General features: G+C 27.7%; 1 protein-coding gene across 2 annotated transcripts; it reads right to left on the bottom strand.

Annotated features, from left to right (window-relative positions):
- Positions 1-803: 803 nt before the first annotated feature.
- LOC124423851 (tyrosine-protein kinase Src42A) lies at positions 804-11851 on the bottom strand. 2 transcript variants are annotated; one of them, XM_046962126.1, is made up of 6 exons: positions 11202-11851; positions 9836-9957; positions 9586-9749; positions 3709-4030; positions 3244-3582; positions 804-3155 (listed from the first exon to the last, which is right to left on the bottom strand). In XM_046962126.1, exons 1-6 carry the CDS (start codon positions 11558-11560, stop codon positions 2947-2949), a joined length of 1515 nt encoding a protein of 504 aa, XP_046818082.1. In that variant the 5' UTR covers positions 11561-11851; the 3' UTR covers positions 804-2946. The 2 variants fall into 2 exon arrangements, with proteins under 2 accessions (XP_046818082.1, XP_046818080.1); XM_046962124.1 differs by having other exon boundaries at positions 3709-4036; positions 11202-11850.
- Between the last annotated feature and the right edge of the window lie 1162 nt (positions 11852-13013).

The following is a 13013-nucleotide window of genomic DNA, read 5'->3' as shown; positions in this document are numbered from 1 at the left end:
ATATCTGTTGTTACTTACATGACCATCGCATAATTTATATGAAAAAAGTGCAAAATTAATCATTATAATATGAAAAATATTAATTAGCTGTTCCTCCATTGCAATTCAAACCTCCCTACGCTGCTGACGCTAGAAAAATGAAAAAGGTGTCATGGCGATCGTTACCTGATTGGCTACTCTCTTATTACGCAATGGTCACGTGACACTGTCTACTTTTATGGATACATACTTCAAACGATATTCGTGTAAGAACACTGAAAATAATTATAAAAATCGATGAAATGATAATTAATTATCATTTTTCTCTTGAATACCAATAAAATTAATGAATTTGAATCGGTTTCTATTTATGTATGTTTATGTATGTATGTATTATTGGGATGAGAGAGAGAACGGTAAGAACATAATACATATTTTTGTTATAGTGCTATATATAGATGTCATATATTAGATTACAAGTTTGAGACGATTCTTTTCAGAGAAAGAAAAACAAAACAAACGAAAATAAAAAAAAAGAGAGGAAGAAAAAAAAAATAAAATAAAAAAAAATATATATATATTTATAGATACGGTAATAATTTAAACGATATTCAATTGTTTTCTTTTTCCATCGTACGTAACAAAATAATAATAATAATAATAATAATAATAATAATAATAATAATAAAAATAATAATAATAATAATAATAATAATAATAATAATAATAGTACTAATACTATAAAAACATATTACACACATGATCTTACTTATATAAATTCTTTTCTCTCTCTCTAAGGAGATTACTAAATAATTAAAATATTATAAAGACATCATTATATATATATGTATATAAAGTTAAAACTATTTCTTTAAACGAAGGAAATAAGTAGTATAAAGCATACACAAAGCATCGGTATTTAATTTATGTACTCTAGAGGCATTCAATGAGTCTCGTCGATTCTGTAATCCCCCCCCCCGCCAACGCGTTTACACATGAAGCCCATAAATATAATTATCATCCCATTGTTTTACATTATTCACAACGGCACGATCGATCGTTCCTTTCGTTGGAAATATTTATTATTATTATTACAACTCGTTCTGATAGGGCGAGGAAGTGAAGAAATGTATATAATGAAGGAAGACAAAATGTTAAAATAGAGAGATCTTATGTGAAAATTGTAGTAAAACGACTAATAAAACCGTAAAATTACAATATATATAAAAATGTGTGTATATATAAAAATGAAAAATACTTCAGAATGTTATTGAATATATAACGAACGATTAAATATCTAGCTGTGTCAGCACGAATATGCAAATAAGAGTTTGTGAACGAACGTTAACGCTCTCTAATTATTTTGGAAATCTATATGGTTAACCCTTCACTTTTTGCAAAAGGTACATCCATCAATAATTATTGTTCATGCATCAACAGTATACATAATTCTAGCTTATTGACATTTAAGGTAAATTCTTGTAAACTTTCATATGGTCGATCTTAGAAGACGACTAACTTGTTATTTGTTTTTTATTTTGAACACTTAAAAACAGGTTTTGTTGTTGTTGTTTGTTGTTATTGTTTCATTTATCTTTTTTTTAAGATTATTTGCATTGTCTTAAAATACTTTGTATGTGAGTGTGTGTGTGTGTGTGTATTTTTCACACCTGATATATACGAATTATGACAAAAAGTGGATACACACCAATTAATGTAGAGACACAAAAAGAACTTTTCGTTAGGTTATCGTCAGCTGTTTTGGACGGACCAGTTGCAACCGTTCTAAATTTTCAAAATTCGTAATAATAAAATTCTTTTTATATACATTTTCACTCAAATTAAAATCTGTATGTAGAAGAATTAATTTAATTCGTTATAGTATAAGAAGAAGAAGCAGAAGAAAAAAAAAGAAGAAGAAGAAGTAGAAGAAGAAGGAATGATCTTTAATGGACTGTGGTCCGTCATATATGAAATTTGCAATTAGAAGCACGAGGCGTCATTCGTCATATGAATGATACATAATGTTCGTATCAATTATATTTGAACGGTACCTCGTGCTTCAATAGTACTTTAATAATTCTTTCATAGGCCATCCTTTCGTCAAAATTTGATAAAAAGTTCATTCGTTCATCGAGTAAAAACTGCCAAATTATTTGACAGAGATTTGTCTTTTCATAATACTTTTAACGGAAAAAACATCACCTATTTTAAATGTATCTTCCCAAGTAATTAACATTTTTTTTATGACGATGATGACGACGATGACGACACGATGATATAATATATAATAATATTAATATTAATATTAATAATAATATTAATAATAATAATAATAATAATAATAATAATAATAATAATAATAATAATAATAATAATAATAATAATCGTTGATCGCTACACATGGTCGTGTCAAAGGCAGTTAATATCTACACTTATACGCGTTTTCTTAATGTTAATATCTAAAATAATATATATATATATATATATATATATATATATATATATATATATATATATATAATACGTAACATGTATTTCTGTTTCTAAAAATTATCGAAGTGCCAATATCATTGTAAAATTACGAATTGGCGAATTGACAAACTCGTTATATCATTTTATGGCAGCCTGAATGCATAAATGAAAAAGAAATAATTAATTGTACTACTAGCAAAATAAATGATATCATTTATCTTTAATGTGCGTGTGTATATATATATAAAAAAAAAAAAAGAAACAAAAAAAAATAAAACAAAACATAAAAAGACCCCTAATATTCTATTATAAAATGTACTATATTCTCAAATATCACAAGCATTCATATCTCGAATGAATACTCATCATAACTCTGGACTTTTCGTCTATCGACGATAAAGTACTATTGAAGCACGAGGCATCGTTCAACATACGAATGATACGACGATCGTGCAAAGCCAACTGAAAATTACAAATGTCTTCTTCGGTTTCTCAATACGCAGATGCTTCCTTATATTCTGATCCCTCCATTGTGAAGAAATCTTCCAGTTTCCATTGAAGAGTTTCGAACGTCGGCCTCTTCATAGGATCTTTGTTCCAACATTCTAACATAATATCGTATAGTGCCGTTGGACATCCAGGTGGACATGGCATTCTATATCCATGTTCTACCTGGTTTAATACTTCTGCATTTGTCATACCTATGAAAAATAATAACGATAATCAACCTTGTATGTCCTTCGAATATATGTTTAAATATTATTGTAATATATAAATATATTACAATACCTGGATATGGTATTCTTCCAAAAGTAACAAGTTCAGTAAGAAGAATACCAAACGACCATACATCAGACTTAATACTGAATTTACTGTAATTAGCAGCTTCAGGAGCAGTCCATTTAATTGGAAATCGTGCCCCTATACGGGCTTCGTATTCGTCCTCTTTGATAAGTCGGGCTAAACCGAAATCTGCTATTTTAACGACATTACCATCCGCTACTAAAACATTTCTCGCTGCCAAATCTCTATGAATATAATTCTGTGATTCTAGATACGCCATACCAGTGGCTATTTGTGCAGCCATATCAATTAATTGCTGTAATTTCAAAGCTCTTCCTCTTACTCCTATTAAGAAAATAAGTTTATCAATTAAATGCCTTAAATTATTACATAATATTACAACAAATATATATATATATATATATATATATATATATATATATATATATATATATATATTCAAGAGATTACCTTGCAAGTATTCTAATAAACTGCCATGCCTCATCAATTCTGTGATAATATAAATTGGTTCTTCCATTGTGCAAACAGCGTAGAGCTGAATTAACTTGGCATGTCTAAGTTTTTTCATAATTTGTGCCTCTGCCAAAAAGTCCTTCGGATCCATGGTGCCTGGTTTAAGAGTTTTGATAGCTACTGGTGTCGTGTTATTCCATTGCCCTTCCCATACTTCTCCGAATTGACCCTGTCCCAATTTCCGCAAAAACTTAAGGGATGAACGATCTATCTCCCATTGGTCTCGTGTACGATGACTAAGGCCTTCCGTTACAGGTTTCTCAACCTATAAACACACCAGATACGGGCCAGTCAATGGCTAACATATTCTAAAGCCATTCTAAACAAAAATGCATCCTTTTTGTATTAATACCAAAGCTTTCTATGAATAATCTTCGATAATTCTCCACTGGCAGAATAAAAAATGTTTGTGTTAGAACGAGTATAAATACTCTGACAGTTAAAAAAAAAAAGAAAGAAAAGAAGAAAGAAAAAAATCTCAGAGTATTCGGTTTGCATTTTATAAGCAATATATATCCCATAAATACCTACATAAAATTTAATAATGTGGCTAAAGCTATAAACAACTATGCGCTAAATGCAGAATCTATTGCATGGAATGAAAACTTGCTAATGGTTTAAGGGGACTACCTAATTATATGTATATATATGTATATATGTATATATATGTATGTTAATGTACATATATATATATATGTATATATGAGTATATATGTATATATATGTATGTTAATGTATATATATATATGTATATATGAGTATATATGTATATATATGTATATACATATATATATATGTGCTTCTATTTTGCAGGTTAGAAGAAAACCTTATGAACTTAAGGAAACACCAAGAATATATTATGTGCTATCAGCTCCTTCTTGAGTGTTCTAAACTGTTAAAAAAAAAAATAACACGACATACTCATAAAGAGGCCTTGAAGTATACCTAATACTATTACAAAATTTAACGATTTGATCAAATTATATAATGTAGATAATGTCGATTAAATTGTTCACATTATTGTCTTGTAATTGTATGTAACTCATTATATGTCGATTAAATGAGTTTCAAATGATCGTAAAAGTTCATACAATGCAATAGCAAAAAACGCGAATACACAAAGCGAGTGAGAGGGAGGGAGAGGGAGAGGGAGGGAGGGAGAGGGAGGGAGGGAGGGAGGGAGGGAGAGAGAGAGAGAGAGAGAGAGAGAGACAGACAGACAGAGAGAGAGAGAGAGAGAGAGAGAGAGAGAGAGAGAGAGAGAGAGAAGCAGATCTCAAAGCAAAATCACCTATATTATTTATGTGCTCTCATTAATTTTAATATATATATATATTAATATGTATAATGTACATGTATGTATATATGTATGTATGTATATATGTAGGTATTTTCTATGTCGAAATAATTAACAGATCGTGTTATATAATGTTTTACATCTAATAACGACGAATATGCATATTACGATATCGATCAAAATTAGAACAAAATTTAGAGCAAAATTTTTCAGGATAATATATTCAAATTTTTCATATCACCCTTAAACGAATTAGATTACTTACATCGCAGTTATGAGGAGCCAACGTTGTATGCAGGAATGAATATCACTGAGCATCTTTGTAATTGTTAATAAATAAATAAATAAATAAATAAATAAATAAATAAATATATATATGTGTGTGTGTATATATACATAAAAATTGTCAATATATATAAATATATAAAAAATGTATTGTACGAATTTGATAAATAATAATTTTACGATAAAATTAATCCGATAAGATTGATAACAAAAAGGATTAATCAATTGTTGGTAAAATTCCAATCAATACGATTGGTTCTAAACGATTGCGTGCGTGCGTGTGTGCATGAATTTGTTTAACAAATGACATTCGAATCAGACATTACATAAAGTTATTGAAACTTTTCGTAAACAGGATGGATACTCGTATTTCGAATAATTTAAATGGTCTGTAAAAACCTCAACGTTAAATGCACCGTCGCTAGCGACATGATAACGTAGCATTTTAAAAGTCTGTATGCATTCGTATATATTTTATAGCGAGAAAGAATTGACAAACACGTTCCATGAAAGAAAAAAAAAAAAAAAGAAAAAAAAAGGCAATTTTATTTCTCACTATTTGTGCAAATACGCAAATAATAGACGAAATAAAATTTTATTCATACTTATTGCGACGTATTCGAATTTTACTTCGTATACTATCAATCCAATATCCCATTAAAAAAATTATCCTATGTATGTATTACATAACATACACACGTTCTCTTTATTTGAAAAACAATAAACATATTGAAAATAATAGAGTATGAATTTACTCGACAATTATTTATACTATTTATCGATTATTCATGTCCTATCGCAAATTTTTTTCTTTATATATATATACATATATATATATATATATATATATATATATATATATATATGTATCTTACATATAAGAAAATGAGTTATATATATTTCGTTTTAAAATATTTTTAGATTTTTACTTTGAATTATTACAAAATTATTTTTCTATAAAATGACAAATAAAAATATTAAGTATATTTATTCTTGTAAAATAATTATTTTATGTAATTTAAAAATATTAATAATAGCATGTTAAAAAATATTTCTTTTAATATTTCAAATGACTTAGACCACTTTCGTAATCATTGACACATAATGTTTCCATTATTTTTTTCTCTGATATACTTTATTTGAAAATTTTATCATATTTTTATATTATAATTATTCAACAATATACGTGAGAGAACGAGAAAGGGAGATAGAGATAGATTGTTAAGTACTGAGGTCATATATTAGAAGAATGCATTGCAATTTAATGCTTAGGAAGATATATAAATTGCACCATACTAAACATGCCTGAGAATTTTCAATGAACCTATTTAATCTTGTTAAAAAGATGATCACAGATCGAGAACGATAAATATATCAATTGAACACGATTATATATAGACTTTGTTAAAGATTTATGCTTGCTTATCTATTTACATATATATGTAACAAAATTGGATTTGTGAGTTTTAATTTAGCTTACCAGATAGATCTTTCTTATTTATAAAAGTTAATTAATCATTTGCTTTAATATCAAAACGACAATGTTAAACATTTTTGTTTGCAAGCTAACAGTATGTTTATACGTATAAAAAAAATTAAACAAACTTTATATCAAAATATTTTCATTAGAGGAAGTAGGAAGTAAAAAATTAATGTTTCTGAATAAATATGAACAAAAAATGGTCAGTCCCCTTAATAAAAAAAAATATAATATAATGATAATGCAACAACATATAAATGGAAAGAAATCTTTGCTACTATATATGAAGCAAATAAGGCAAATACTGAAATTATCTAATTACATGCGAAGTGACGTTCGATTTAATAGGATTATATAATCTACTAGTTATTCCCACATGTGTGTGATGCTAAATATATATGATGTATATGAAATATAATATCAGGGACATATACATACAATCCACTTCCATTGCACACATTTTTATTTTTGATGTGTATATGTATATATATATATATATATATATATTTTTTTTTTTCTTTAGGAAGTAATCAGTACCTGTGTTATTGTAACATATTCAAATTTTCTTACAAAATATACTTAGAAATGTATAACTATAATAATTTAGGAACAGTGCATAAGAGTCAATGGATTAAAAATCCAGCCTTATAAAAAACTGATGAATTTAAATCACTATGCAGAGTCTCTCAGCTACATATAAAAAAATATATCTTTTAATTATAATACACTTTTATATTAATTGTAGTCTTTCATAAGTGATATTCTTATTCTTTGTGATAATATATTAAATGTAATGGACAGTAGTGTAGTATACAGACAGAGTAAAATGTCACTGAGATACCCTGCATTTGGTAAATATTTTATGCACACAAATATCACTGGTAATTCCTTAAATTGTCTCAACTTATGAAACAGTGCTATGTAAATAGCGCCTAAGCGCATCCCTGTATGTGCGTGTGTACAACAACTATGTAAAAAGCTATGATGTACAATAAAGTACATAAAGAATCATGAAAAGAATTAAGTTTCCAGCCGAATGCTTATTATCTAATGCCTTTGGAACATAATTCCGTATAGAACAGGCTTGTGCTGTACGTGTAGAGAAAATGATTCAAAGTAATTGCATTAAGAAGAAAAAATGACATGTTATGTTATATTGGGACATTCAATTTACCAAGAAAATCCAGCAGGAAGTAGGGCAAGCAATAACAGAGAAACAAACACAATTCTATTCAAATATCGAACTTTGTGGAAACATTTTTATGAAACTATGTTGTTTTCAAACCTCGATTTCCTTATAACTGTAATATATTTAAAATGTTATTATATAACTAAATATCTTACATAGATTTTTTATCATTCTGAGAAATGTATAATATCATTACGTTGACGTAAGAGAAATTTTGTTTAAAATAAGCGTCTTCGTAAAAATTTATTTGTTAAAATAAATGTTATCGTAAAAAAAAAAAATAAATAAATCTGTGGATTTAATACTAGTAGTAGTTCTGAACTCTTAAAATCGAAGAAGTATTTAATATTATGATACCTCGATTATTGGAATAACGAAATAGGAATTTGTAAAACATTCAATAAACAAAAACAGATTGGATTAATTTGCTTATTGATGATCGAGGTTCTGTTCTAATATTTTTTACATGCACTTTTTATTGGATTGCCCTAAATAGTCTGTAGGAATAGATAACTCTTTTAATAGTAAAATATAATTTAAAATTAAAATATTTTTGTGCTATATGCATAAAGCCAGTCTACTCAGTACTGGTTCGAGAGGTTCGAAAGGTGGACAAATGTATCTAACTTTATATAAATACAATATCATTTATTCTTATTAATTGATAGATCTATAATTCTGTAAGCTATAACAAATTTCCCTCTTTCTGAAAATATTAGATTGCACATGTATGCATTTTTTAATATTTTTAAGATATGAAATCTTCTACAAAGTTTACTTTGTATCACACACACAATAACACCATATATATAAAATAAGAATTGATGTCTTGTATCACTGTAAAAAGCATGCAATAAGGAATTTTTTGGCTTGCTGATATAATAGTGTATGCATGATGCAAAGCCATGTATGAAACAGCCATAGCATTCTAATAACATGAAATTTTTTATCCTTTGATTAATATTTTATGTTCTTCATAGAACATCAGTGAAGAGATACGAGCATTTGGATATAGGACTGACAATGCTCCTCTCGAACTGGGTTACAAATTGAGCAGACTGGCTTTAAAGCAAATTCAACTGGAGTTTAGACAGTATACCAAAAATTTACAATATGATCAATCTACACAACACACGCATTAATTTGTAAGCAAAATCGTTTGCTTCACCATTTGCAATTATTCTAAAAAAGCACAAAATTACCAATATTATAACCACATTTTTAAAAATAAAACATGCTCTAATATTTACTTTTTCACTTTAATAAATTACAAAATTGTATTTGCATTCCATATGAAGAAATTTCTACAAAAGTAGTTTCTTTTTATTCAAACTCTAATATAACAAACTTCTCTTATAGAAATCTGTTTGTAGAAATCTCTTAAATATTTTTCATTTTATTAGAAGGTGCATTTTTTAACCAATAAAGAAAATTTTTTAGTACAATTTTTAATGCCGTGAGAAACACCTCTTTTTTGACATGCAACAAGCTGTCTAAACTCCGTTTAAATAAAATAAAATCTTTCACATGATTCATCCAAATTTGATTTTTATTTCTGCTTACCTGCACACACGGTTTACAGAGATTTACACACAATCCATCAGCATCTTTACTGTAGTGTTCAACAAGATCTTGAAGATTCCTAAATGTTGTCCGCCTAGCAATGAAAAAGCCTCCTTCATCCAATTGTCGTATGCGGTAATGCTTGACAGTATCTCCATCACGTACTATAAATATAATTTATATTAACTCAATTTGATGGAAGTTAAAAAGTGAAGGAATTCTCTTAAATATCATTAGCGCTATATATTACCTGAAAGGGAATAATCATTGTGACGGCTTTCAGAATCTCTAATCAAAAATGCCCCATGATCATTTTCTGGTAATAATAATTTCTTTTCTGCCTCAATTCGTTTTATCTTCCTAAAGTACCACCTAAAAATTATATTAAAAAAATACCATGTTATAAAAAAAATATATATATCACAATGCATGAAAAATATATGAGAAATATAATTATAATAAAAATATAAAAACCATAATGAAATTAGTTTATCGGATTACATTAATACAATTATACGCGTGTTTTTATGAAAAATAGTAATAATAATACAGAATCATCGTATCTATGTGTCATAAGCATGAGCATCATTCATAGAATATAGATAGGTAGTAATCAAGTATAGATAATATTTATCATTGTATATATATTTAATAAAAATTATATTCATAGCCATTTAATCTTCCACTATAAATATAATATTATTTTAATTATAATAATATTATAGAATTTATAATATAAAAATAATATTATTTAACCATAAAATAAAAATAAAAACAAATATGTGTGACAGTCTTTCTAGAGTACTTCCAAGAACATGTATTTGTTTTTGTAACTTGATTTCTAAAGAAATACTTATTTTTCTGTAGCATCCTACTTCATCATTTTATCTTCTTATCTTTTATCATTTCCAATTGTTATGGATTTTCAAACATTACGAATTTAATAAACAAGTAATAAATAATGCAAAAAGTAATGGTAATCTCTCTTTACAGTTTAAAAATGTTGATATAAAATAATCCGCGATGGAATCGTTATTTATAATCGTAAATTATATAAATATATATATATATATATATATAAAATTCTGTACACCTAAAAACATAGAGGGAAAAAAAGGAAAGGAAGTAGTGCTTATCTTCACTGATTAACAGACAGAGGTGCTCAACCAAACTATTAAAGCTGGGAGAGCCAAGAGAAATACTGTTGGTGAAAGCAAGGTCATATTAGCTGGCTATTATACAGAGAGAAATTCAATAGGTGAAAATGTAACAAAGAAAATACAGTACTATTTACGGGCAATGCAACGATCCACGTTTATACTACATTTCATTGTATCAGTGTGTTATTAAATTTGAATATTATGAAAGATGCCAATCACACTATCCATTCCAATACATAACTGTAAAACATTTTGTGAGTTGCATTTTAAAGAGTATAAATCGAATGGAATGGAAGTAACTTATTCATACTTCCTAAGATCGTGCGAGCCAATCCGACAACGGTATCGAACGATCGTTTGTAAAGAAGAATTGTGGAAATATATATGTCGATCAAAAAAAAAGTTTATAATTCTTAATTTGAAAAGAAAAACAAATGAAAGTTTTTTATTACTTACGGTTCAGCTTCTATCGATTTTAACTTAGCAACATAATTGCTAGGTATATAGCCTTCTTTTCTAGTCCGTTTACTTCTGGCTAGCCACCAATCTCCTTGAGTATCGTTGAGTATTTCCAAATGTTCACCCTTCCTAAAGCTGAGATCCTCGTCTGTACGAGCATCGTAATCGTAAAGCGCTACGAATATCTTAGCACTTGGCACATTAGCATCTGGAATTTGTGGGACCGGCCTTATAGGATCCGGAGGTGGTGTTGGCACTGGACTAGTTGGCGATACCACAGCATCTATGTTGGGATTGCCTATCCTATCAGAGTTGTCTTTATCCGGATCCCTGCTACTGCTGAAACAGTTCCCCATGTTTTTCCTCTTCGTTACCTCTTAACTTCTTTAGAATAATAAATTTCACTGTTGTTTCTTCTCCTTTACGATCTACAACACTTCATTACTCGAGCTTAACTTAGACGTTTTTCACGTCTGATTTTCGTACATTAATATCTTTGCATTATATATGGTAATGCGAACAAGGAAAACTAGATTTTTCGCGAGACACCGACGGACGGGCGAAAACACTCATGGTGAAGGTGCCCAACGGAATGTAACTTTCGTACGAGCTCGTGCACGCACCCGAACTTATCCGAACGGTTAATGGCCTCGGCTAAATGTCGTAGAACAGAGGGCGTATTCCACTTGAAAAACGTCAATGAGTACTAACATACGATTGGACAATACAAATTCTTATTTATGAACGCGGGAAAATCAAAATTGTTTATATGCAATAAGAGTATTTTTGTGTTTTACGAAATATATTCGAAGAAGTTTTTATGCGGACAAATTTTTATTTATAGTGTTTGATCAAAAATACATCTTTAATGCCATGATTCTGATATCGTTGACCATCAATATTTAATGCTTAATATCCAAACGAGTTGTTTTATTATATTACACCTGTGATGGACATCCATACAATACAACAAATTTCGATTGCTTTCTTAAGAATACATATAAACATATTATTTTTATTGTATACATTCATGACGTGTGTTATTTTAAATTATAACAAAATAATTATGTAACACACGCACAATTTTATCATTCAAGATTATTCCATTTAATTTATACATCGTAATAGATTTATTTATGATATGCAATGATATTGAATTATATATTTATGATATTAAATTGTTCTTTTAATTTTTTATCTTTTTTTTTTTTTTTTTCTTGAAAAATAGGCTGAATCGAAAGTTCGTACGTCTCTGTGTTACACAAAAGATCAATAAAAATAATATGTTTTTTATATTTTATACATTATTATTTTTTAACTATATATATATATATTTACCATAACCATTAAATATATCTAGTTAAAACAGTAAAATTGAATTATTTTCCATTCGTTAACCTTTGCATCAAATGCTTAAATTTCAGATTCACAATCTTAGGATTACAATTATTTTTAAGATTGACAAAGTATTGTATATATAATATATAATACAGTGTGTTTGTATGTGTGTCTATATATATATATATAGCGCAAAAAATAAATGTTCATTTTTCTTTTTATTTGTATTTTTCAAATAATAATATTTTTTATACTCGAAATTTGTTACAATAAATCAAAAATTGAAATCATTTAAATGAAATTATATCAACTCCAAAAAATCTAATTATATCTCATAATATATATAAATAAAAATAGCGCATATTTCATTTTATATCTATTAATTACATAACTATCTAATATCTGCCATACATCGAAATACTTTATTCCTTAAATGTTTAAATTCAACGATTAACTTGTGTGGCAGATTCA

This window comes from Vespa crabro, chromosome 4 (genome assembly GCF_910589235.1).
Source record: "Vespa crabro chromosome 4, iyVesCrab1.2, whole genome shotgun sequence".
Lineage (NCBI taxonomy): Eukaryota > Metazoa > Arthropoda > Insecta > Hymenoptera > Vespidae > Vespa > Vespa crabro.
Note: the sequence above shows the minus strand (reverse complement) of the source record. Positions and strands in the feature narration are given on the sequence as shown.

Bases quoted from the DNA above. Each gene is read 5' to 3' on its own strand.
- LOC124423851 (XM_046962124.1), bottom strand. From the start codon at position 11,560: ATGGGGAACTGTTTCAGCAGTAGCAGGGATCCGGATAAAGACAACTCT. The intron at 9,958-11,201 runs GTAAGTAATAAA...TATAATTTTTAG, and splicing joins AAATCGATAGAAGCTGAACC to GTGGTACTTTAGGAAGATAA. The intron at 4,037-9,585 runs GTAAGCAGAAAT...GTGTGTTTATAG, and splicing joins TCTGTAAACCGTGTGTGCAG to GTTGAGAAACCTGTAACGGA.